Here is a 27719-nt window from a genome sequence, read left to right on the forward strand (position 1 = left end):
GTTAGAAATCCACGCTTTATTCATTTTTATAAATGTCAAACGATCCACATTGTCAGTGGAGAGACGGATAGCTTTCTCAGTTATCACCTCGCCAGCTTGCTGAATGTGCGTTCCGAGGTAACACTGGCTGCTGGGCAAGATAACACTTCTATGGCGTGTCAAGCAAGCTCAGGCTATTCATCCAGCTTGGACACCCAGAAGTTGAATGGGTCAAGACCAAGTCCAAAAACATCAATGTTAAGGCGCAGATAGTCATGGACCATGGTCTTAAGGCGGCCTAAGTGTGTCATAATGGTGCCCTGCCTTGACGCTGTTGAGGTGAGGTGGTAAAAAGTGATTGCCAAACATCACCCAGTAAGGTTCTGCCACACTGCCTGCTGCTCCTGCGGCAGCTACTTGTGATTCTACTGCTGTCACGTTGCTGGTGCTGTTCTGCCGTGACATCAGAATGTGAAGACCCAAAAGATGTCTCAAGTTGGTCAATGAGTACTGTCAATGAGCACTGTTGCCACCAGTAATCGCTGTTCATTTTTATTGCCTTAAAGCGTGGATCATGTTGGAAGTAATGTAGCATCCAAGCACTCATGTGTGAGATGCTACTGGGATCTCCCAAGCCTCAGGGGCACTATCATCTTCCTCCTCCTCCTCCTCCTCCCCCTGTAATCTGTGCCAACCTCGTACCAGTGAAGGGGAATCAGTGCCGGTGGTGTCCACCCCTGCCTCCTCATCCTCCTCCACTCATTCCTCCTGACCGTCACCAGAGGCCTGGCTAGCCTCATGCGCTCTACCGTGGGAGCTTAACTGCCGGCCTGCACCCACCCTCGACCTAGACCCAGTGCCTTAAGGAGACCTATAAAACTGTGTAGCATACTTCTTTAATACTCACTGTAATTTGGATGACCTTTGTAAAGTCATTTAAGAAACCAATTAATGTTTTGTAAAACTTTTCAAAACCTAAAAATAAAGAATTGATAAAAAAAATATATATATATTAAATAGCATTAGCAACATGTCTACTTTATGTTGGCGGCATTTATTAAACTATATTTCATTTTTTTTAGACAATAGAAAGCGGAAAACATTAGCAGCAAATTTCCAAATTTTCAGTAAAATTTCAAAATCAGATATTTTTAGGGACCTGTTCAGGTTTATGAAAGTGTATTTGAGGGGAATGTATGTTAGAAAGCCCCACAAAGCACCCCATTTCAGAAACTGCACCCCCAAACTCTGCAAAAGCACATCCAGAAAGTTTTTTAACCCTTTAGGGGAGTCACAGAAATAAAGGCTAAGTGTGTAAGAAATTTGAAAATTTTAATTTTCTGTGCAGAGATTTTATTGTAATCCAATATTTTTCATAATTATAAACATATTACCAGAGAAATGAACCACAATATTTATTGCCCCGTTTCTGCAGTTTATAGAAATACCCCATATGTGGCCCTATTGCGCTATTTGACGCAACCACAAGCCTCAGATACAAAGGAGTGCCTAGTGAATTTCAATGCCTCCGTTATATTTGGTCATTTCTGACTGTACCACTTCAGGTTGGCAGAGGCTCTGGGGTGCCAAAACCTAAAAAACACCCCAAAAGGGACACCATTTAGAAAACTACACCCCTCAAGGAATGTAACAAGGGGTGCGGTGAGCATCTGGACCCCACAGGTGCTTCACAGATTTTCCGAACAATATGGCGTGAAAAAAGACAGAAGTATTTTTTTACACTAAAACGTTCTAGCGTTCAATTTTTCATTTTCACAAAGGGATAAAAGGAAAAAAAAAACACAGAACATGTAGCGCAGTTTCTCCCGAGTACAGAAATACCCCACATGTGGACATAAAGTGCCAAGCGGGCGCAGGACGAGCCTCCGAAGGGAAGGAGCGCCAATTGGCTTTTGGAAGCTGGATTTCACTGTAATGGATTTCAAGGGCCACGTCGCATTTACAGAGCCCTCGTGCTGCCAAAACACTGGAAACCCCCCACAAGTGACCCCATTCTTGAAACTACACCCCTTATGGAATCTAACAAGGGGTGCAGTAAGCATATGGACCCCACTGGTGATGGGCACAAATGTGAAACAATGTGATGTGAAAGTGAAAATTTTCATTTTTTTCACTTTCACGGCACAAATGTGCCTGTCATCAAGGGGTCCATATCCTCATTGCACCCCTTGTTAGATTCCTTGAGGGGTGTAGTTTCCAGAATGGGGTCACTTGTGGGGGGTTTCAACTGTCTTGGCCGCACGAGGGCTCTGTAAATGCGACATGGCGTTCATCATCCATTCTAGCCAAATCCAACCTCCAAAATCCAAATGGCGCTCCTTACCTTAGGAGGCTTGCCCTGCGCCCACATGGCGCTTTATGTCCACATGTGGGGTATTTACAGACTCGGGGGAAATTGCTCTACACATTTTGTGTTTTTTTTTTCTCTTTTAACCCCTTTTGAAAATGATAAATTCAAGGCTAGACCAACATTATAGTGTAAAAAATGTAATATTTCATTTTCACGCCACATTGTTCCACATTTGTGCCTGTCACCAGTGGGGTCCATATGCTCACTACACCCCTTGTTACATTCCTTGAGGGGTGTAGTTTCCATAATGGGGTCACTTGTGGGGGGTTTCAACTGTCTTTGCAACACAGGGGCCTTTTAAATGCAACATGGCCCCTCGAAATCCATTCCAGCCAAATCCAGCTTCAAAAAGCCAAATGGCGCTCCTTCCCTTTGGAGGCTTACCCTGCACCGGCATGGCGCTTTATGTCCACATGTGGGGTATTTCCGTACTCAGGGGAAGTTGCTCTACAAATTTTGTGTTTTTTTTTTTTTATCTTTTAGCCCCTTGTGAAAATGAAAAAATCATGACAAGATCAATGATTTAGAGTAAAAATTTTTAAAAAATTACACTAAATGTTGGTCTAGCCTTGATTTTTTTCCATTTCCACAAGGGGTTAAAAAAAGAAAATAAACGCCAAACGTGTAGGGTAATTTCCCCTGAGTACAAAAATACCCCACATGTGGACATAATGTGCCATATGGGCACAGGGCAAGTCACCAAAAGGACAGAGCGCCATTTAGAGGCTGGAATGTGGGATGGAGGCCATGTCTCGATTACAAAGCTCCTGTGCTGCCAGAACAGTAGAAACCCCCAACAAGTGACCCAATTCTGGAAACTACACCCCATAATGAATCTAACAAGGGGTGCAGTGAGCATATGGACCCCACTAGTGATGGGCACATGAGTAGAACATGTGCCGTGAAAATAAAAAATACCATTTTTTTCATTTTCACGTCCCAAATGTGGCCGTCACCAGGGGGCCATATACCCGCTGCCCCACTTGTTAGATTCCTTATGGGGTGTAGTTTCCAGAATGGGGTCACTTGTGGGGGGTTTCTACTGTCCTGGCCGCACAGAGGCTTTGTAATTGCATCATGGCATCCTCTAATGGGAATGGCGGCCATACCTACTTAGCTGGGGAAAAGGGACAATTCTAATTTATTTGGGGGTATTAGGCCAATTATTAGTTTATAAGGTTGAAAATGACAGGTGTCCATCAAACTCAACCTGTGTTGATCTAGAGGAAGGCAAAAACCCCTCGTGAGGCAGACGACAGTAGCCTCATCACTGGGGAAAAATTCCTTCCCGACTCCATATTGGCGATCAGAATAATCCCTGGATCAACATGACCCCTGAAATAGGAATAAGGGACAGAATTTAGATAATGTAGAACCCCAATGACGTGTGGTGCACCTTGGAGCGATCCAGTATGCAGAGGCCGGGGTGATCAGGACAGACGTCACACTGGAAAATGGCGTCCTTCCTGATCCCCCTGTTACGCCACACTCTGCACTTCTTCTGGGGTCTTCTGTTCTCCAGTGTGGGGGACGTCACCTGGAAAATGTTGTCCTGGTGCGATCCGGGGTCCTTCATATCCAGAAGCGCTGGGTCCGCTCCATGGCTGCTAAATATTAGGGCTCTATTACTACTTCTGATATGTTCGGATCGTGCCGCAAGCTACAGTAGCTCGGGCAGCGAGGGACCGGAAGAGGGGGTGCTGGTATAAAAGTTATCCCCGTACAGGTGGTAACCTTTATCCAGCAGTGGGAAGATCAGTTCCCCAACGATCTCCCCACTAACTCCGAGGATGGGGGGAGGCATCTGGGGGCTGGATTCGGGTGTCCCTTCTTTCATACACTCTAAGGGTACGTGCACACTGCGGAATCGCGAAGGATAACCCTTTGTGCATTCCGCAGCTGGCACCCGCCGGCGGACTGATGCAGGTGCACGTCTCCGTCCGTGTCGTAGACTCCATTCTATGCACGGGCGGATTCCGCTCTGCGTCCAACGTGTTGATGGAATGACGGATGATGGAATCCGCCCATGCATAGGATAGAGTCTATGACACGGGCGGAGACGCGCCCCTGCATCAGTCCGCCGGCGGGTGCCAGCTGCGGAATGCACGAAGGGTTATCCTTCGCCATTCCGCAGTGTGCACGTACCCTAAATCTGTAAGTGTACCCTGAGGTACTCTCACAGAGTTTGTAGAATTTCACGCCATACTGTCATCTCTTATTGGGACGGTACTGGCAGAAAAGACGTGTCTGGGGGGCAGCGTACGCTACGCTACTCCCAGACACGTCACTGGATGATGAGGAGGATGAGGATGAATGGAGGAACAAAGGACCCTTCATTCATCCTCACTGGCTGTTACGGTGTCGGAGGCAATAATAATGTATGCGTCCGATACCGAAAACACCCTGGGGGCCATCTTTATATGGGGATTGGTATATGGGGTATGTAGTGGTGTAGTGTAAAACTTTATTCAATGTAGTGTGGTGTAATGTAGTGTTTTTTACGTGTTTTTTACAGTAAGTATACAAAAAAAACCTACGCCAAAAATGGTGTTGCTGATAAATGCCGCACTTATGTTCGGCACTTATCAGCAGACCGTGGCAGTAGGATATAAAAAAAAACACCCTACGCCAAAAAGGAGGAGTTGCTGATTAGCAGCGCACTTTTGTGCGATGCTGATCAACACTCAGCGGCGATAGGGTGCGGAAAATAGAAAAAAAAAAAATTGGGAAAAAAAAATTTTTTTTTACTACATTCTGAACATCCCTGTAGTGGCTGATACGTGTATTACACTTATCAGCCGCTAGGGGGCAGCAGAGCGCAAGATCCGAAAATAGACGACGCTGGAGCCGGAAAAATACGAAAAAAGACGACGCTGGAGCCGGAAAAAGCCGATCGGGACTCACGGAAGAAGCCGAAGATGAAGAGGACGCCGGGAACCCGGAAGACGCCGATCAGGACCCCGGGACAGGTGAGTAATGTACAAATACCTGCTCCGGACCCCTCAGCTACCTAGCTGAGGGGTCCGGAGCAGGTATTTATTACTTGTGGGGACTTTGATCGCCGTGAACGGCCGGCCGGCTGGCCGGCCGTTCACGGCGATCGGGACGGTGGTACCGTGACCACCATTACTTTTTACAGTAATGGCGGTCGGTGCCGTCCTCGGACAGCACCGACCGCCATTTTTTTTCCGGGTCATCGGGCCACTGATGGCCCGGAAAGGTTCCGATCGCCGCTATGGGCTTATCAGCCAATAGCGGCGATCGTCGGCATGGGGGGGGGTTAACAACCCTCCATGCCGACAGGGAGAGATGGCCTGCTATGTATTATAGCAGGCTATCTCCCCCGATCGGGACCCGGCCGGCCGCAGCGCCCGTTTAAAGGGATGACGTAGCGGTACGTCATGGGTCCTTAAGTGACAGTGATCCATGACGTGTCGGTACGTCATGGGTCCTTAAGAGGTTAAAGGAGAAGTTTGGCGATTTTTTTTTTATTAAAGTATTGTTTTGCCCCCCAAAAGTTATACAAATCACCAATATACACTTATTACGGGAAATGCTTATAAAGTGCTTTTTTCCCTGCACTCTCTACTGCATCAAGGCTTCACTTCCTGGATAAAATGGTGATGTCACGACCCGACTCCCAGAGCTGTGTGGGCTGTGGCTGTTGGAGAGGATGATGGCAGAGGGACACTGAGGGACACAGGGCACTGAAGGGAGTGAGCATCCCCCTGTCATCATCCTCTCCAGCAGCCACAGCCCACACAGCTCTGGGAGTCGGGTTGTGACATCACCATGTTATCCAGGAAGTGAAGCCTTGATGCAGTAGTAAGTGCAGGGGAAAAAAGTACTTTATAAGCATTTCCTGTAATAAGTGTATATTGGTGATTTGTGTAACTTTTGGGGGGCAATACAATAATTCAATAACATTTTTTGCTCTCACTTCTCCTTTAACCCATAGGCGTCCTTAGACGCACCTGCACGTCCAGGGCCGCCTACGTGTTTTCAGAGCAGGGCCATGCGACGGTCACGCTCTGAACGGCCTCAATCTTAGGTGCCGCATGTAGCCCGGGACCGCGGCTATTACCAGGGACGGTCCGATCGCCCGCAAATAAAGTAATTGGATGCAGCTGTCAAAGTTGACAGCTGCATCCGATTACTTGAATGCAGCCATCCCTGGTGTCTAGTGCGGTGGATTGCTCCTCCGGGACAACGTTCCAGAGGAGCAATCCACACATCCTCCTTCATCCGGGCTCAGCGCCGTAACGGCACTGATCCCGGCTTGGCACACGATTGCTTCCGGCTGCAGCAGCCGGAAGCAATCAAAGTGCCTATCTCATCGATCTATCCTGTATTAGTATACAGGATAGATCTCAACGAGAGATCAGAGTGCTTATACTAGAAGTCCCCAGGGGGGCTTCTAGTATAAGTGTAAAAGTTAAAAAAAAAAGTGTTATTAATAAAAAGTCCCCTCCCATAATAAAAGTTTGAATCACCCCTCTTTTCTCATGTTATAAATAATAATAAATAAATAAACATGTTTGTTATCGCCGCATGCGTAATCACCCGAACTATTAATTTATCACATTCCTGATTTCGCACAGTAAATGGCGTAAGCGTAAAAAAATCCCAAAGTGCAAAATTGCGCAGTTTTGGTCGCATCAAATCCAGAAAAATTGTAATAAAAAGCGATCAAAAAGTCACATATGCGCATTCAAGGTATTGATAGAAAGAACACATCATGAAGCAAAAAATGCCACCTGACACAGCCCCATAGACCAAAGGATAAAAGCGCTATAAGCCTGGGAATGGAGCGGTTTTAAGGAACATATATTTGGTAACAATGGTTTGAATTTTTTACAGGCCATCAGGTACAACAAAAGTTATACATGTTACATATCGATGTAATCGTAACGACTTGACGAACATATATAACAAGTCAGTTTTTCCCCCGGGCGAGCGGCGTAAAAAAAAATAAAAAAAAATAAAAGAAATGCGTTTTGTTTTTGTTTTTTTGTTTTTTCAATTTCACCACACATTGAATTTTTTTCTGGTTTTGCACTGTCCATTATGAAAAAATTCAGCCTGTCATTGCAAAGTACAATTGTTGGCGCAAAAAAAGGGCTCATGTGGGTTTCTAAGTGAAAAATGCAAGTGCTATGGCCTTTTAAGCACAAGGAGGTTCACAAAGAGGACATTTCCCTTCTTGTTAACCATAGCCATGGGGTTCCATCCCTAGCACTTGTGCCAAGGATTATTACAATTTGTGTCCCATTTTCCTGGACACGCACGGTGACTGGCCAATAATTGTTCTTGGGGTTTTTACTATATCCCGAGGGTACTTAGAGCTCGCAAAATAGTTTCTGATAAGGTAATTGTTGTGTGATGTTTTAGTGGCTTTTGTATGATGAGTATGATGTCCTCCAACTGTGATATAAGATGCTTCTAAAGCTACTACCAGCAGCAATATTGCTGAATGGCTAGTTAACTTGCCTTATTTATTGTGTATTTGTCCACGAATATACAGCTTTTTCATTTATGCTGCCTAAAACCCACAGTGGATATGCAGTTTTTTTTCACCATCCATCAGAACTATGGGGTAAGCGGATAATGCAAAGTTCAGTGTAGAACTATAGATGGGTTGCACCTTGCACTTTGTTAGCACATTAGACTGGGGTTCATATGTATGCACGTCTTGAAAAAAGCCAAAGGCTCAAATTTTAAATATTTTTTAAAGAAGTTCCAGTACAGTCCAATAAGTTGTTGTAAAATTTGCCACTCTTTTATTTAATACAATCAGTATAAAGCCTTCTTAAATCTAAGCTTTTTCTATTTCATTCTATATCACAGCTGCTGCTGCTGCTGCCACCTTCAGGTCAATGTGCTGGGCCCCTCAGGGTCAAAAAGAGTCTGAGTGCTGCCACTGTCAAATCCAGTTCTATGTGCTAGGCCCCTTGGAGTCAAAGACAGTTCCACTTCTGCCGTTGTCACCTTTAGGTCTGTGTACTAGGCCCGTCATGGTCATAGAGAGTCAGAGTGCTACTGTACCCGCGCCACCTCCAGGTCTATGTGCTAGGCTCCTCGGGGTCGAAGAGAGTCAGAGTGCTGCTGCTGCCACCTCCAGGGCTATGTGCTGGGCTCTTCAGGGTCAAAGAGAGTCTGATCCATACTGCTGTAACCACCAGGTTAATGTGCTGGGTCCCATAGGGTTGAAGAGAGTCTGAGTCCTGCCACTGCCACCTCCAGGTCTATGTGCTAGACTCATCAGAGTCGAAGAGAATACGAGTGCTGCTGCTGCAGCCTCCTCCAGGTGTATGTTCTAGGTCTATAAAAGTGACACCAGTGCCACTGCCGGTGCTGCCACTTCCAGGTTTCTGTTGTAGGGCCTTCTAGGTCCAAGAGTTTGCCCCTAGTGGTGCTGTAACTTTAGAAAGCATAATTTTATGCTGCTCATCCCCCAACGTCCACTGCTGTCCAAGGAGAATAGGCAAGTACACACCTCTGATCCACCAACGTACACTGCTGTCCTGGGAAAAAAATGGTTTTATGCTGTTGATCCACCAACATCCATTGCTGTCCAATTTTTGTCACTGCCACAGCAACTTTTATTGTACAAAACATTACTCGGTAATAGTCCCACTATTGGAGCTACAATGGTTTGGCTATACTTTTGCAATTTTATAGTATTCGATTCACACAAAAAAATTTTTGACTGATTCACTCATCTCCAATCCTTACCTTTCCACACTCCCCTGGTGTCCTTTTGCAGTCTTCCGCACTCCCTCTGTGTTCTCCTCTGGTGTTGCTGGTGTCTCCCACTGACTGCAGAGCCTCCATTTCTGAGACAAACTTGTCCCTCGTGAGTGACAGCCGCTTAGCCAATCCCTGACTGAGGTGGGAAAGCCCCACGACCAGTGATTGTCTGAGTTTGTCTCAGAAATGGAAGCTCTGCAGTCAGTGGGAGGTAAGCATAACATGCTTATTGTTTCATATGCACCAGCAGCAATATATGTATTTAAAAAAAAACTTAAAAAAAAAATATGAATTTCAGGAACAAGATTCTTATTTGTTGCAGTCTGAACCCCTTGGTAATCAATCCACCACAATTGTTGCCCGATTCATAGAAATGTCTACAGCATTAAGAGATACTTCTTTCTTTCTTTCTTTATAAGCAGAGGACAAGGCTTATCACAATCTCACGTGTATTTTACTCCCAGAAAATATCCTCCAGGTCGTAGTTGCTGAAATATTTGGTCTTAACTGGTTATCGTTTCAAACACTTTTGTGATGTCTACCATCTCTTTATTTACCAAAATGACCCCTAATGACAGGAAAAAGTCCTAAATTGTTGGTTACTAGGTGTTTTCTCTGCAATATTCTGTTAATTGTCAGTTCTTAGGGTAATTCTATCTCTAGAGAGAGAGATCAAAAGGGAATGCAGGAACGGGGGCAGGACGCAGTCCGGGAGACAGCCTGAATGGTATGCATGCATCCTAAGCTGATTCCTCCTGAGGATTCTCTCTTATCTCTTTTCACCCTCAAAATTAAAGGCATCTGTCCCTTTTGTAAAAAAAAAAAAAAAAGCATTTATAGACAGTAGTGCCCTCTTAAAGTAATGCACTTGTATGTCTTTAAACAAAAACATGGCCACTTTCCCCCTACTGTTGTCTCCAGTTTGGGTGGGGTTTTGAAACCCAGTTTCATTGAAGTAAATGGAGCTTAATTGCAAACTGCACCTGAACTGGAGACAACAGTAGGGGGAAAAGTGGCCATGTTTTTGTAGCGCTGGATAATCCCCTTTAAAGGCTACCTGTCATGATGTTTTTTCCCCTGATCATGCAGTCGCTTCTGCTACCGGAGATTCTGGTAACTATGGATTCTGTTGTGCACAGGACCAACTTGGCATGGTCATATGCATGTTAACAGTATGATTATTGGAGGAGAAAAATCATGACAGGTACCCTCTAAAGCATTGGGGATTGGGTTAAAGTCCAATTTGTACTAACATAAGGAGACCTATGGTTGTATCCATGTTTTTGAGGTAGCAGAATACAATGGAAAAGTTATCAGGTTCTGGTTTGGCCAAACTGTGTATATCATACACTTCCAACATAAAGCCACAATGTTATTTCAACCTAACCTAACCTAACTGAAGCCTGACTCCAATCTAGGAGTATTCAGGTATCTGCAGCCACCCTTATATTCTTTGGTTTGACAGAACTTTTTTTATTATAAATTGCACGTAGACATGAGAAATCCAGAAATCTTAGTATTGCACGTTGAAACCTATGATACTCTACAATTAAGATATTTTCTTACAGGAACTATTTACAGCGAGATGTAGAATCAGTCAGTAAGAGTTTACATTATGCTGGGAAATTCCGTATCAGGTTTCTACAAAATGATGAACACAGAACAATTAACCAGTCAATGAGTCTAAGCAGAAAAACCTCCGGTTGGCTGCAGCGAGCAGGAATAGACAGGGTTATGGGATTGTGACACTGACAGCTCCGCACCTCCTCAGCCTCTATGGAATACACAAATAACAACTAAACTACATTTATATTCTCTGATTCAGATCTACAGCTGAAGACAATGCTAAGACACGTGGCTACAAATGCAGAACACATACAGTAGGTGTAACCAGAACATGTAGGGGTAGAATATTGGCTAAAGTACAGTGCCTTCAACAAGCCTTCATATACCATGAACTTTTCCACATTCTTTCATGTTAAACTCACAAATATATGGATTTTATGTGATAGACTAATGCTGCTTTTACACGGAGCGATAATTCGTCCGATTGTACAAGTAACGATTCCGTAGTAACGATTTTTTTTCTAACAATCAGCGTTTAGACGGAACGATATAGCGTACGGAAAAATCGTTTTGCGATCGTTTTGCGATTGCTTGAGCCTATCTCGCACATAGGTTAAATCGGTGAACGACTGTTTACACGGAACGATCTGCGAATTTTTTGCGAACGACCAGCGACGATTTGAGAACATGTTCAAAGAGCAAAATGAACGATTTCTCGCTCATCGCTTGATCGTTTGCTGCGTTTACAAATACGATTATCGTTCGCATTCGATCGTTATCATGCAAATTCGCACGATAATCGTTCCGTGTAAACGCAGCATGACAAAAAGTACAGATAAAAAGAACAAGATACATGATTTTCAAAATCTGGTGGAATGTATTTGTATTCTGCCCCCACTTATAGTACAACAGCACAGAGATAGTATCATCAGGTAATAGGTGGGTGCATGTCTCACCAAACCAGCCCAAAGTTGATAGACAATCCAATGGAAATGAAGAGACAGCACATACAAAGTGATTTACTATCACACCAAGCCTTTCTCACTGTTTGAGAAAGACTTGTTAATGACGAAATGTCGCAAACTGGTGTGATATTAAAACGTCACTTCACTTTGGATGCGCTGTCTCTTCATTTCTATTGTATTCTGTCCCCCTGTGCCTTGATCCCCCTAAATAAAATCCAGTGTGACCAATCACCTTCAGTGGTCACCACATTAGTAACTAGAGCCACCTGTGTGTCCCATCTTCTCAGTATACCTGCAGATGTTCTGTAAGGCATCAGAGGTTTGTTAGAGAACATTAGTGATCAAACAAAAAAACACACTGAACAGGTCAGGAACAAACCAGTAACGTCAGGAACACACCAGACAGGTCAAGAACAAATAAATATCCCAAGATCTGAACACCTCACGTAGCACTGTTCAATCCATCATGTGAAAATAGGCGAAGCATGGCACAACTGTAAACCTATGAAACATGGTGGGGGCAGCAGCATGCTTTTCTTCAGCAGGGACAGGGAAGCTGGTCAGAGTTGATGGGAAGATGGATAGAGCTAAATATAGGGCAATCCTGGAGGAAAACTTGTTAGAGGCAGCAAAAGACTTAAAGGGGTTATCCAGTGCTACAAAAACATGGCCACTTTCCCCCTACTGTTGTCTCCAGTTTGGGTGGAGTTTTGAAACTCAGTTCCATTGAAGTAAATGGAGCTTAATTGCAAACTGCACCTGGACTGGAGACAACAGTAGGGGGAAAAGTGGCCATGTTTTTGTAGCGCTGGATAACCCCTTTAAGATGGGGCAGAGGCTGATCTTCCAGCAGGAGAATGACCCTAAACATTCAGCCAGAGCTACAATGGAATGGTTTATACCACATCATCTTCATGTGTTAGAATGACCCAGTCACAGTCCAGACCAAAATGCTGTTGAGACTCTGCGGCAAGACTTGACCATCAAATGTATACAAAAAATGTAATAATCCTCCGCACTGTCCACATCAAAAAGTCAAACACTTTGGGGAGTAAAAAATAAGGAAAAGTTCAAGTAGTATAAAGACTTTTATAAGGCACTTTGGATTACTTTAACAACCATCATTTTGTTACACTTTCATCTAAATAAACCGTTTAGTTATAGAATTAGATAATCATAAAATGTGTCACATCTTGTTTTTATCAAGAATTATTCTTCTTGCTCTCAATTCAGGTTTTAAAAGCAGAATATATAGTTTAGGGAAATATATACAACCAAGAATACCGGCACATGAGGTCAGTATGGCGAATATCTCCACAGCCACCATGTATTTCCCTCTGGTGCTCAGATAGGCCGGGATCATGGCGATCCAGACACTGCAGAACACCAGCATGCTGAAGGTGATGTACTTGGCCTCATTATAACTGTCCGGTAATGTCCTCACCATGAAAGCCAGAACAAAGCTCACCGCTGCCAGGAACCCCATATAACCCAACATGGAGTAGAACCAGATATCTGACCCTTCATTACACTGAATGAGGATCTTCCCAGGATATGTGTCATGATCAAACTCTACATAAGGAGGAGAAACCAAGCACCATGTAAGACAGATTAGAACTTGTACAAAAGAACAAATGAAGACACCATAATATGACACATTAAATGCGAGCCACTTCCTCCAGATACTTCCCGGTTTGGAGGCCTTGAAGGCAACGCAGACTAGGAGAGTTTTCGCTAGAAGAGAGGAAACCGCAATGGAAAAAAAGATTCCAAATGATATTTGTCTCAGTAAGCAGGTTATATCCACTGGACGACCAAGGAAGAAGAAGACACTGAGGAAGCCAAGCAAGATGGAGACCAGGAGGATGAAGCTCACAGTCCGGTTATTGGCTTTCACAATTGGAGTGTCCCAGTGATAGATGAAGATTCCCAATATAAACAATGTCACAGCGGAAAGAAATAAAACCATTGCTACAAAAACTGAAACTAAAATGTCCTTCTCATAAGATAGAAACTGGTAGGACTTGGGGACACAGGTCACTTTCTTCTCGTCAGGCCATTCTTCTTCAGGACATTTATAGCAGATGTCACTGTCTACATTAAGAAACCATAAAAAGCTTATTAGACCTACAGGTATTCTTGTGTATGAGCATTGGCGCAGCTAATGTCTCATGGGTGCTGGTGCAAGAGGTCAACTTGCCCCCCCCCCCACACACACACACACACACTCCAACCATGCAACGCTACTCTATAACTGATCAGCTGTTCTGCAGGGCTGCACTGTGACCAGGACCAGAAGCAAATGGCTTCCTTCACTATGTAGATGCTATGCAGAGTTTCTGCAGCTCAATTTCTGATACAATGTAACTCAGCATAACCCCTACATAGTGAAGGAAGCCATTTGCTTCTTACCCTATTTACAGTACAGATTTATCTCCGGCAGCCCTGCAGAACAGTTGATCGGTTTGGCATCCTGATCACACATTGATATATATATATATCAATATCAATATGTGGAATAGGAACTATTATAGGGAATGGGGGCATTTTAATAAGTTATTTATGTATATGTAACAGTATATAGTATATGAATTATTTCCATTTTTAATACTTACTGTGGCACTGCTCTGTTGCCCTCTGTTCTCTGCTCTATGTTCTGTTGCCCTCTGCTCTGTTGCTCATGCTCATGTTGCCCTCTTCTGTGCTGCCCTATGCTCTGTTGCTCATGCTTATGTTGCCCTCTGCTGTGCTGCCCTATGCTCTGTTGCTCATGCTCATGTTGCCCTCTGCTGTGCTGCCCTATGCTCTGTTGCTCATGCTCATGTTGCCCTCTGCTGTGCTGCCCTATGCTCTGTTGCTCATGCTCATGTTGCCCTCTGCTGTGCTGCCCTATGCTCTGTTGCTCATGCTCATGTTGCCCTCTGCTGTGCTGCCCTATGCTCTGTTGCTCATGCTCATGTTGCAGCTGCTCAGGTACCTGCCACTCAGGCGTCTCTCTGGTGTTGGAGACTTGCTCTGGTCCTCTTTACACACTGTCTTCTGTATGCTGTCCGCAAGGATCTGATGACATCATCAGGAAGGTTATTTCAGGTCCTTGCAGATAACGAGAGGTTACAGCCCTCTATGGACTCTGAGCAGCTTCATTAGTCCTGGCATATAACTCACATTACTGCAATCTGCTGAATTTGTGCAAATAGCTGCAGAATTCAATAACATGAGTGATGCATTATGTGCCAGGGCTATTCTGTGAGTTCCCACCCCATCAGGGACCAGAAAATCCTCATGGCAGAAGCAACATTGCTAGCAGCTCCACAGGATTGAGGGGATCACTCAGAGAGAGGGGAGGCCATATTGGATAAATAGATAAATGTCCGGTCACAGGGGTAATGGCCTCTTCCTTGCGGAGGTAAATACTGCCACAGAGGTTACAGAGAGGAACTGCACCCGGGTGTTTGGTGATGATGGTACTTGTAATTGAGTTTATTAGGCAAATATGCCATTATCTGCATTTAAAAACCCTTTTCCCAGCCCCCCCCCCCCCTGCTTTCTGTCATCCACTGCTCAGACTCAGGAAATCTCAATCAGACATATCCTGTCTGTGCTATGGAGAGGGGAGGGGGGAGGAGAGACAGAGGAGAAATGTCAGCAGCAGAGAACAGACAACATAGGATTACTCAGCGGGGGAGCTATACAGAGTGTTATTCAGAGGTCAGATAGCTCAGTGGTAACATCAGAGGAGAGAGGACAGAGGGTAATGTAGCTTTTAATTAACTCTTTGCTGCACTGTTTTGGTGTCTCATTTCCCTCTCTCCATAGGAGAACAATGAAGACAAGGGGAGAGCTTCAAACAGCTTTTTTATGATAAAAATTCATTTTTCAGCTAGTAAAGCCCAATTACAAAGTTTCTTAAAATCTACTATTGATTTCTGCAACAAAAATTTTACGACAATGACTCTTTAAGGATAAGGTTAAAACAAGAACAGTTCTCTGTACTACAACTCCTCTTCTATAATGGCCGTCGGAAAGAGATGGGTCACTGTTGTCTTAGTGAAGTGTTAGTGGTCTACCTTTATTGGTAGAGTAGTCAGTGAATCGCATCCCAGTACCATGGAGGGTTTTTAGGGGTATCTGGGTCGGGCCTTAAGCCACAACTTTCGGTTCCCAGAAATCACTAAGGGCACTTTAAGCAAATATCCCGAGAAGGGAATCCATTTTGATCCTTCCTTGGTCTGACATAAATAAATAATTAAGCTCCATGGCTTTTATCCCTTCATGGGTTAGCACTGTACTACTCTTGGTGTAGGCCGCCCTCATAAGCTGGGTTCCCCTTAGATGATGTTACTTCTTTCTCAGTCGTGCTCAACTAACCAACCAATTCCTATGCACACTGCCTCTTGAGGGGAGCTCATAATAATAGCTCTGCACCCTTCTGGACCTATCCTTTAACTAGTGTAATAGACTAAGGAGCTATCTTCAGCAGACCTGCCGTCTCTGACATCATAAAAATAAACAATTTATTAAACAATTCTTATAACTTTAGGATAGGGTCCATTCTCTGCCCAACCTTAGGGAGACCTCCAACTCCAGTATACTGCACTAGTCCTATTGCGTAACTGTACAGCGTTCTCATCTGGCCTGGAGGAGGTGTCTCAGCCCTAAATACCAGGTTTCTGTAAAGAAGCTGAATATTTTGTCAGGAAACAGATAAGTAAAGAAATCACAAGCAGAGTGGTCAGGTGACTGAACCTGAGAACAGAAGAGGAGCTAGAAATAAATAATGAAAGTGTATATAGAACATATAACACCCATATAAGTCAATGCAATGCCAGTTTATTGGAAAGTCCTAGACAACCTCTTTAATGCTGCATAGGTAAAAATAAAAGAAAGGAATTTTTCTTCATCACACTGGTTCATTTAAGATCTTCCATACTTTTACCTGTCATGTTGGACATTTCACCCGCAGAACATGGGACACAGTTATAGCAGCAGACGTGATATCCTCCATTAGGAGCTTTTCTGTATCCTGGAGAACATCGATCATTACACCGAGACTGCGGCATCTGGAATGTGCAAAGAAATGTAACTATATAAAATATTTGAGATGATCTATAATATTCAGTAATATATATATATATATATATATATATATATATATATATATATATTGCAGCTACTAGAGTTGGACTATTGGGGCTCTTTCTTCAGCAAAAAACACATTTATTTTTGCAGCAAGAAAAATTAGCTTTTTAATGTCACAATGCTTTCTATAGGTGGAGCAGCTGTTTCAAGTATTTCTGTTTGCCCTTTTGCAGCTTAACCCTTCCCAGAAAGCCACATCTAAATCCCTGTGTTTCCGACCCTGCATGAAAGTGGAATCACATTAGAGAAAAGTACTGTATGGCGGAAGGTTGGTAGCGTGGTAAAAGTGGTTGTGAACAAGGTGCTTACACGGAGTCCGGTCATCCACGAGTGCTAATGGGGTGGCTTGAGGAGGATGAGGAGCCAAAGCATCCACAAGTGCTTATTGGGTGTCCTAAGGAGGAGGAAGATATGATGTCATGGCAAGCTGCTCCTTTGTCACCATCGCCCAGCTTCTCGGGGGCTATTGAGTCCAGCTGAGATGAGGAGCCAGTTCCACGCAGTCCACCACCATCATACTGAAAAGATGTATTGGGCCTGAGTGATCAAAAAAAATAACTGGAGTGTAGAGGTCCCAGTAAGGCCATCAAGCCATATTGAGCATACAGCTGTCCCAGAGAGGCTGTCAAACATGCCTGAGCATGCAGCAGTCCGTAAAGCCATACTAAGGCTATGTTCACACTACGTAAAAGTACAGCCGTTGTTGCCATCGTACTTTTCACGTTGTGGAACACTGCCTCTGCTTCTATGGGATCCCGGCCGGAGCGTATACACATCATATACGCTCCGTCCGGGATCCCGTGTGGCGCCGCAAATATCCGACATGTCAGTTTTCTGCGGCCGTAGGAAACCCTGTCAGTTCACACAATGAAGCGAGTGGCCGGGATGATCTGGGCAGAAAGCGCACGTTCCGTGACCCGGCCGGGGTCACGGAACGGCCGGTCTCTCACAGCGTGTGAACATAGCCTAAGTGGGCAAAAGTCCCAAGCTTGCCTCAGCTCCCTTCAAGTGGCAGAAGTTCATTTCAGGTCCAATTGCTGAACCAGACAAGAAGTTCTCAATGGAGGGATTCTTAGGGCCAGAACATTGTCATATTGGACACCCACTCCTGTGCCTGAACCTACTTGATCCGGTCCACCTCAGAAGTATAGAAGCTGGTCCAGGTAAAATAAAGAGAAGAAGCAGGTAGTGCAAAGATATCTGGAACGACCGAACCCAGGAGAACAGTATCCTGAACAGGGAAAAGCAATGGTCCTATGTCTTTGTTAAGGGGCATTCACCACTCTGTCAAGAGGGACTACCTCTCGGACTGCATGCACAACCTTAAACTCGATAAGGAGATGGAGTACACCCCTATGCAGGGGCCACACTGATGGTGCTGCCATCATTCAGACGGTTGTGTTGCCATGGGAACCTCTCTAGTGTCCATAATTTGACTATTAAAGTTAACTGGCCATCGTATTAGGCATAAAAAGTAACCTCTAAATATCCCTGATAACTAATCAGCCTTCTATAAACCTCTCTAACCCTGTTAAGAGAGTTGATATACAGTGTATGTCTGCCCTTTTGGATAGGGTTTGTACAAACTCAAAGTCAATTTTTTGCAGAGTTTGGAACGAATCTTGGTTCGGTTCATCACTATATGACTATAATTGAGGTCTAGATGAATGATTTTTATATATTACATCATGGTGGGAGTATACAGCAAAGGTTCGTCACATGACTTTACTTGCTCAGTTATTTAGCCCACCGAGGTGCCGCTGAGGAGTTATCAGAGTCTACTCTACTCCTTATTCTTTACTACAATAGTCCATAAATTTCCCCTGTTACATAATTAAGAATATTTCTGTCTAAATTCAGTAAATGGAGACTCACAGTATTCTAAGTTACATGCTTTATTTCTTCTTACTCTGTTGTTTTTCCATTTGATCTTTTCTGGATGTATATTTTCCACCAAGTTCTCTTGTGTTCCATTAAAGATGGCTATCATCTGTTCAGCTAAGTTAGTTTTGTTCTCGGAACCATATTCAACCCAGTTTACCAATGTCCATGGGAAAGGCACTTCACCCCTGTCATTAAAGAAAATATCCATCCCATTGGGGTCCGTGTAATGAACGTTTCCTACGTACCTATGTAACTGGTAAGAACCAGTAAAATTAAGCAGCGTTCAGTTATATTCTTATACTGGACGTTACCAATATTTCACCATTATCTGCAGCCTAATACATAAGGAGAACACATCACAAGCAGCATTTAAGTAGGAAATAGAAACTAGTACCTACTACTTATACTACTTATAACTAGCAAGATGGCCTGGTGTCATGTAGCGTTAAAAGAAAATGGTATTATTATGGAAAAGTTGTTACCAGTCAATGCTAAGTCACTTGTCCAATAATATTAAAATACAACCTGAAAGATACTATGTTAATTCAGTGTTCAAGGAGTAAAACAAAGGTATCCTATACATAAGGTAAACTACTAATGTTTGGGGTCTAGCACTTCAGTTCTCAGCTAAGTGACAAGGTTAAGGGGTCACAACCCTTTATAGTTTGCACAATATGGATCCTAGAAACCATTGGAAAAAATCAATTGAACAGACAAACTGACACCTTATACCTGGGCAGAGTCACTTATATTTTTCACTGTTTATAACTAGTGAGGAGCGATCATCCCGATACAAAAAAATAAAAATAAAAAATTATTGTGGTCGGTTCGTGTTTGCTAAACATTTACAAACAAATAACGAATATACAGTAAAAGTGTGCGTTTCGGTCTACTCACATGTGTACAGATTAACAGATGCAATGCATAAATTACGCAGATACGTACATTCGCAAGTTCGAATATGTTAAAAAATGATGTTCATAGCCATTCTGATCATCAAACAAATTGTTCATGATCTGGAAACACAAACAATTAGCGTCATGTTCGTATGAACATACACGAACATGTTCGCTCATCAGTATTTATAACCCTGACAAAATCAACTAAGACCAAATGTACATAGTAGAGCTTTTAATGTAGTACACAGTGGCCATAAGGCTCCCTAGTACAAGGCTGAGTTACTTTCTACTATACAATATGGTTCTTTTGAAATTATACAGAAAAAAGTACCGTATTTTCCGGCGTATAAGGCGACTTTTTAACCCCGAAAAATCTTCTTAGAAGTAGTAGCTTCTATATATAGTGCGCCCCTGCTGGACACTCCATTGTAATTACACCCCCGGTTCGTGACGTCATGGTTTTTTAGAGAATCTGAAGTCTCCCTGATCTACTAAATTAAGGAATATAGCCCTATATGTGCATTTCCCATAATTAATGTACATTAGAAATTTGTCTAACTTTCCATTAGTAATAACATATTAAAAAATAGTTTTGGCCGGAGTTGTCCTTTAAGGTTCGGCAAACCTGCCAAACCAAACTTTTGAACATTTCCCTCATCTCTACTTATAAACCCTGAAACTTTGCACAAAAAATTATTTGAATTATTATTGATTGAGAAATTAAATAAACAGTGTATAACTGCCGGGGTATATAGAGCTATTAGCGATTTCTCAGGGCAAGGATTCGACTCCTGAGCACCCTTTGAACAACCCAGTAAACAAAACATTATACTGGTGCAGCGTGGGTAATTCTTCTAGTTGTACATAGATAGGTTACCTTTTTCTGCAGTCCTGGTGTATTTTTAAAAACATTCATGTTATGTAAGGCATAAGCCAGAATATAGACTGATACATATGTAAAATATAAGGCTGAATCCTTCCATTTATACAAGGATTTTGGAATATAATAGGTCTTGGTGCAGTTGACTCCACATAAATGATAAAAAGACTGCAAATAATCATTCATTTCTTTATTATTAGTCAAACATAGAAAGATATGAAACCAGATTTCTTGCAGCAGGCGGTCATCTGGGCGGGTTGAGGGGTTAACATTGCGAATAATTTTTTGGACTTTAGGTAATCTTGGACTGTACATTTTGAAGGTTAAACTGTGATTGATAAATTCTGGAAAAAAATGGATAGCATCAACCCAGGACTCATGAAGGATGAGCGTCATATTGTTCAATAGAACATCAGAATTTTGTAATGTATACATATATAGAAATGAGACAACCCCACAGACCATTACAACTCTTACACCTGATTTTTGCACCTCAGTTATCTCTCTACGAATGTCTTTCTCTGTAACGCGACCTATAAAGGCAATGCAGATCTCGTTCTCGGCCATCACCTTATAAAGTTCTTTTATGTCTGCTTCATCCTGCTGCTCATTTCTAATAATTCCAATCCAATTCCATCCAAAGTATTTCAGACACTTAACCATAGATTCATACAGAGTTCGATCAATAGGAGCAAACTTATACAAGGATTGGTAGAAGACTCTACTTAGGTGAGGGTCCGCAGCTTCATAAATGATCTGTAGGAGGAAGACATTGAGACTTTAAAGACTTAAAAAAAAAAAAAAAAACTTTTGACATGTCGTGAGTATATCTAGGGCTGTCCTACCTGGTGGGAAGGGATTTAAAGAAGAAGATGGCCCATTTTCAAAAAATGGCAGCCGGCAGGGGCGGAAGACTGTAATAAGGAGTCTTAACTTACCTCTTCCCGTGCCTGTGTTGAGTGGTGAGACCCCTGCCGGAGTTGTGATGACGTTATGACTCTGGGGAAAATGCCAGCTGTTGGAGAGCCTGCTCAGCCAATCAGTGACTGGAGTGTCGTCCCACCCCAGCCACTGACTGGCTGAGGGGGCTGTCCATCAGCCAAGTCTTGACAGGTGCAGTGCCGGAAATTCTAGAGCTCGGCAGGGGTCCTGAAGCAGCAATCCGAAGCTGAAGAGGCATGGGGACAGGTAAGTTAATACTATTCGTTATTTTCCCCAGTGCCCCTGGCACCTTCCCAACCCCCCCCCCCCCCCCCCCCCCGTAGGTGACAGCTGCAACAAGCAGTGTATGGCCTTCATGTCTCTGATGTAAATATACAGATAAGTGATTCGAAGGGTTGAAAGAGAACTCTGGCCAGGCGCCATTTTTTCAGAATGCCCAGGGAGGGAGTGGGTGAAAAAAATAACTTCCCCTTACCTCCCCAGCTCCATCGTTGTCGCCCACATTTAATCACTGCTATGGGATATGGCAGGCCCGCTAAGCGATTTAGTGGCTGTAACAGTGTCCTGCCTGTGCCTTCTTCTACCAGGGTTGGTCGTAGACACAGTGCTCTCAGAATTAGAAGAGCATCAGATCAGATTGTATATAGGGAGTGCATTCACATACTGTGTAGGGAGTGCACCACTAATCCTTTTTATTGCCCACATAAAGCTCTTTAAGGAGACACTCCATGTCTCCCCACACAATATAATGCCCACTTTAGTGCTCCACACATAGAATCATGCCCTCAAAGTTCCCCCACACAGTATCAAGGTCCTCAATACACACATAGTTATCTTATAACATTGTTGCCAAAAAATATTACCACTATTAGGTACTGTAATTACATATTGCCTCCATACTGCTACTGAAAAACCCCCCAGAAAAGATAGTATCAATGATAACACTACATAATACCTTAATAGTACTGCAAGACCATGACCACTATCTTTACCACTGCAGACCCTACAAGAGAGTTACATCCAGTGACTCCCAGGGGGTGTCTTCTCTGATAGAGTCATTCACTTTTCCTTATTCTTTACATACAGCCTGGGCCATCTTGAAGTCTTCTCCTGGCCATGAATCCTCTCTTCAGAATCTGCCAGAGAAACATTTTAGGTTGCTTTCTCATTAGTTATGTCTCCTGTGCACTACGTATAAAGCGCCAGGCCCCTCTGTGCAGTCCCCATATAGTCTCAGTCCTCTCAGTGCACCCGTCTATAGTATGAGACCCCTCTGTGCAGCTCTCAAATAGTATATACCCCTTTCCCCCCTCGGCAGCCTTCATATAGTATCAGGCTCCCCCCGTGCGTCCCTTATATGCTATTAGCCCCCATATAGTTTTTAGGCCCTCGTTGTGCAAAGAAAAACCGAAACTCTTACTCATCTAACATTTGCTGGCTCCAGGCTCCCCTGATATCCTGTCTTCTCAGCTCTGTGCCTCCTTCCTTTGCACAATGACGTCAGTCACAGTGGGCTGGATAATAGAGGTATAGGGGGTCCTCTTGTGACCACAAGCGAAATTGACAGGGCAAGGAGCCAGTGGCTTCTTGTTCTGTGAATCAGGATATCCTATTCAACTATAAGCATGACATGAGACAGTGGCCCTCGGAGTTGCCACCCCCTTTTGATTGATGAGGTGATGTGTGCCCCTATGATGTGATGTGCCCTACGCACTTAGGATATGCTGTGTCAGTTTGTCACAAAAAAATCTGTCATCATGTAACACATTTTCCTGCTGAGCAATGGAGCATTTTGTCACAGATTACAACATTTCATCTGCCAACCAACCACAAACAAATGGCCAGTGGGAATATCACAATCCAACACTTAAAGAACCTTTAAGTAAGCTTGTCAATGACCAAGGAAACAACTGGAATGAGTTCATCCTTGGTGTTCTGCTTGGCAGTCATACATCTGTGTCTGCCTCAATCAATCGATAGAAGGCCAATCTTCTTATAGACCTCAATCCCTTTAGAAAATGACACTGTAGATCCCATGCCTATTTCAGATTAGGCTAACCCTGATGTGTTAAATACACTGTCAATCATTCTAAAAGGGGGACTATAAGCAGTTTAGATTAATCTAAACCGCTGATAGCTTTCCAGTGTCCACAGGGTGCTAAGGATGAAGGGACGTCTCTTACCTTCTTCCTTGGAACCATTCCCATGCTGTTAGTTGAGAAATCCTCTGCCCGGTAAGGCTGTTAGGAGCACCCCTAATGTGCCAATCCACCCGCAGTGCTCTCAATGGCCTGTGCCCCAACACCAAAAGTGTGCCTTTCATCATGGACACAGCAACAAAAAAAATCACTGCTGATACCATAATTTATATATTAAGAATCAAAGCCATATTCATCGTATCGAGTCCAAAGATGGAACTCCGCAGGATTAGACTCTTAGTTGTATAATCTGGTATCGGGATCTATACAACATTCTATTACAGTACATCACTGGTATCAGCTGTCAATGGCAAGGAAGAGGGCAACGAGGCAGAGATTGCGTCAGGGCACTCTGCCAGCCCTCCCCTCACTTCTTGTAAGGGAGCCAAGACATTTCTCCCCTCTCTCCTTGTGGCCTCCGTAAGCAGCCAGGACACCCTTTCTCTCTCTCCCCGCCCTTCCCTCTCTCCCTGTCAGCCTTGCCTCTCTCCATGTCGGTCACCTCTCTCTCTGTCCTCCTCTCTCTCCCTGTTGTCCTCCGTAGGCAGCCAGGACACCAGAGACCTGAGGCCTCCAGGGTCCATGGCTACCATCGGGACTCTGGTATCACATTGCAGAGCCCTGTTGGTGAATAGAGGGAGAATTTTCCCTTTGTACATGGAAAATTCTCTCTCTGTGGTCCTACAGAGGCTGCAGTCGTGTTGACCACAGCATTTATCGAATTAACTGTCAGTACCGGAGCGTAATGACAGTTGTGGTGGGCCCTGGCTATCACTGATAGCTGAGACACACCACGGATGATTCAGGCACAGCTTCCCTGTGCCCCTGTCATCCAGAGGACACTAAATGCCAGGGAAGGAGAGGGGTCAGTCTAGGGGTTCCAGGTGGCTGCTGGAGCTGCTCCCCACACCGTTCCACAAGGCCCCGGGGGTGCTGTTCCTGGACCCTATAACACTCCCTCCTTCTCCTCCCAGTTCAGCCATACCTTCTCTTTCCGCCCTCCTTCCTCTCCTGTCCTGCTTGTGTGCTCCCTCTTCTTTCATCATGGCCCTCTCAGCGCTGTCGGATAGCAATTTTAACATATAAGTCCTGCTTCTGGTCTTTTTATGGGGGTCTTCAGCTACAAAATCTGCACAAAAAAGTGATTTTGGATCAAGGGGTGGTCTTTTAAAAGAGATGCATTGTCCATAGGAAATAATGGTTAAAATCGGTAGCAAAAAAAAAAAATCAGTCTGGAAGGGAAATGGTCTTCTCAAAGAAGTGGTCTGCTCGGGTTTTACTGTATATACATATGCTGAATACTTTACTTACTTGGGTGTACTTATACAGACTAAGTAATTCAGCTACTCCCTGCCCAAAACCAGAGGTAGAATCATCCAGAAAACCAGCAACTTCCCCATGAGCCATACAGGAATAATTTGGAACCGCATTGTTCTCCTTGTCTCTTCCTGATAGGATTTGGAATACGGCTTGGATAGATCTTATTGGATCTCCACATGTATCAACAATATGATATCCCAGAGTAATATTGGGCAGAAGATCGGGATTGTTATTAATCTCATCAACAGCCAAGATGAACGATAAGATGCTTCTATACCTGTCCACTTGAGTTCTGAAATATATTTTCAGTAAAATAAATTTAATAAACCAGTGACCCAGTATACATCTATTGAAACAAGAGCCACTGTCTTACATGTTCACCCGGATGAACATCATTTGATTTTAATTGGAATGTGGGCACATTCAGGTGTGCCCGCCATCCAATTGCCTATCAACCGCAGCGTAAAGTACATCTGGAAGCTGCACTTTACACTGTGAGCTCAGACTATTTTCTATGGCCTCTGTTCACTGAACTACGGCCGTAGAAAATAGACATGTCAATATCTATGTCATGCGAATGAATTAAGCAGTGTTAGTAAACAACGGCCTTTGGTACAACCTCCAACAACTGCTGTTGTTTTACTTAAAAATATGGGGGGACATTTATGAAGTCCAGCGTTACAAATGTCCCCGCAGCTCAGGGGATTTATGTAGAGGCGCATTGCCTCTACATAATGTGCGCGACCACATCTGGAATACTTCCAGCAGATGCAGTTGGTAAATTTACAGTAAATGAACGTAAACCTGTCTGGGTATATATTACATAGTTACATAGTTTATATGGTTAAAAAAAATTCAATCAAGGAGAAGATGGATGCAGGGAAGGGGGATATACAAGGAGATATAGAAGGAGATATACAAGGAGAAACATCCATCCTAAGACAATAATAAAGTACTAGATGGACCAGGGGATCTTTTTCTGCCGACAAGCTTCTATTTTTCTATTAGTACCATAGATATGTCATACCATAAGAACAATACAAGGGCTGAACGGCACTGTGTTGACTTCAAGTCAGAATAGCTTCCAACTGGTGGGTGCACGTCCAGATGGTAGTCGACCCCAGACTCCACTAGGTACCAAAATATGGACAGGAAGATGGCACTCCAATAGTGTTAAATAAGTGATGATTTATTCACCCATACACATACAGCTGTACATTTATGGGTGAATAAATCATCACTTATTCAACACTATTGGATTTCCGTCTTCCTGTCCATATTTATGTCATACCATAGATATTATGATCTAATTTTTCTTTTTCTTTATTGAACAAAATTGCACCCAAAACATACATAAGTACTATAACCTGCAATATGTATTAACACACAGAAAATGACATGATAGGAAATGCAAACTTACTCCACGCAGTGAAATGGTTGAGAGAAGGCATATTGTATAGTCTTCCCATGAGCAGAAATCAGTCCTGCCATAATGAAATCTCCCTCCTTATAAAAATTATATTCCACTAGAGTCCTCTTGGCTTCCAGATTGCGCTGAGCTCCTGCACTCACATAACATATAACAGGCAGCAATATAATAAGCAAATGTAACATAGTAAAAAGGAGATAAGATCTTGTTATTCTGTGCTCATAGCAGCTCCTCAGCACATGGGGGGGAGAGCACGGCCGGCAGCTGCTTATATACATTATATGAGGATGAAGATACCTTTAATAATAACCTCAGATGTCTCTTCTATCTGTTCTTTATTCTCATCTTTGAAGATAATAATTATTAAAAGAAAAACAAAAGTAGGGAAAATAGAAAAAGTAGAGAAAAAAAATATATACTTAAGTCTACTTTATTCATTCGAGAGATATAAAGAATTCAGAAATCTAAAGAAATGATGAATAGATTGAAAAAACATTCGAAGAAACAAACTTCAAGCTGGGAAAACCACTCCTCAGAGTTCATTGGCTGTTGCTTCGGCCAACAAGGGAAATACACGAAACAAAGCTGGGACAATACAAAACAATGAAACTGAATGGTCAACAGAGAAGAAATCATATAGACGTTGGTACAATAACATCAAATTGAGAAAATGAAGTGATTGGCCGGCTGCATCAGGTGACCTGGGTGTATATAGACCCAAGTCACCTGGTGCATGATTCACTTGTTTCCTGTTAGCTGACAGGGTGAGCAGCTGGGGCAGGGACAGAACAGGTGTAGGGGTTAGATTGGCTTGTAAAATAGGTGATTAGCTTCTAAACAGTAATTTTATAGACTAGTAGTCATAAGTAGTAAGCGTGACTTAAGGAGCTAATTACATACAATATAGCAGTATTGTTCTAAATACTATGCTGATATATAGCTAATGATAGTTATAACATTAACTATCCCAAGGTCCTTTTTAGGACTAGGTAGTCTAAAGAAAAGTCTCTCCTGATAAGTTTTTTGCCTGGCACCCTCCACCATTTCGGTAGCCAGTCTTTGGATCTGTTACATTTTAGGTAACATTCTAGGTCTCTAAAACTGGACATTGAGAAACACTTGGTGTCTCTGTAGTGTTTTGGTTGATCTCCCTGAGGTCAAACAGCATTCTTTTGCATGCACTAGACTTTGCTCCCACTGTCCAGAATCCTACTCCACACTGATGAAGGGCAAATACCCCAAAACAGCTGTCTGTGGATGGATACCTTGCTTGGGTGGTTTCCTTGACTGGGGACCCTCCTGACTAGCTCACTTGAGATGGTGTCTTTACAGTGTTTTGGCATATTTGATTTTCCAGGGGGCAACTTTCCTAGATTCACTGATGTTGAGAAACACAT

The 27719-nt window shown here is 43.4% G+C and overlaps 1 protein-coding gene across 1 annotated transcript; it reads right to left on the minus strand.

Moving 5' to 3' along the window:
- Nucleotides 1-173: 173 nt before the first annotated feature.
- Nucleotides 174-27719, minus strand: LOC138796469 (vomeronasal type-2 receptor 26-like). The gene is made up of 10 exons (XM_069976074.1): nucleotides 27635-27719; nucleotides 26314-26455; nucleotides 24885-25185; nucleotides 20911-21189; nucleotides 19600-19670; nucleotides 18977-18989; nucleotides 18680-18907; nucleotides 16568-16691; nucleotides 12916-13725; nucleotides 174-310 (listed from the first exon to the last, which is right to left on the minus strand). The coding sequence occupies exons 1-10, from the start codon at nucleotides 27717-27719 to the stop codon at nucleotides 174-176; spliced, it is 2190 nt and encodes a 729-aa protein (XP_069832175.1).

Source organism: Dendropsophus ebraccatus, chromosome 7, assembly GCF_027789765.1.
Source record: "Dendropsophus ebraccatus isolate aDenEbr1 chromosome 7, aDenEbr1.pat, whole genome shotgun sequence".
NCBI classification, from domain to species: Eukaryota; Metazoa; Chordata; class Amphibia; order Anura; family Hylidae; genus Dendropsophus; species Dendropsophus ebraccatus.

Coding starts and splice junctions, on each gene's coding strand:
- LOC138796469 (XM_069976074.1), bottom strand. CDS start 27,719: ATGTGTTTCTCAACATCAGTGAATCTAGGAAAGTTGCCCCCTGGAAAA. Junction 26,456..27,634: donor CTGTAAAGACACCATCTCAA/GTGAGCTAGTCA, acceptor ATGTGAGTGCAG/GAGCTCAGCGCAATCTGGAA. Junction 16,692..18,679: donor TCAAATGGAAAAACAACAGA/GTAAGAAGAAAT, acceptor TGCACATTCCAG/ATGCCGCAGTCTCGGTGTAA.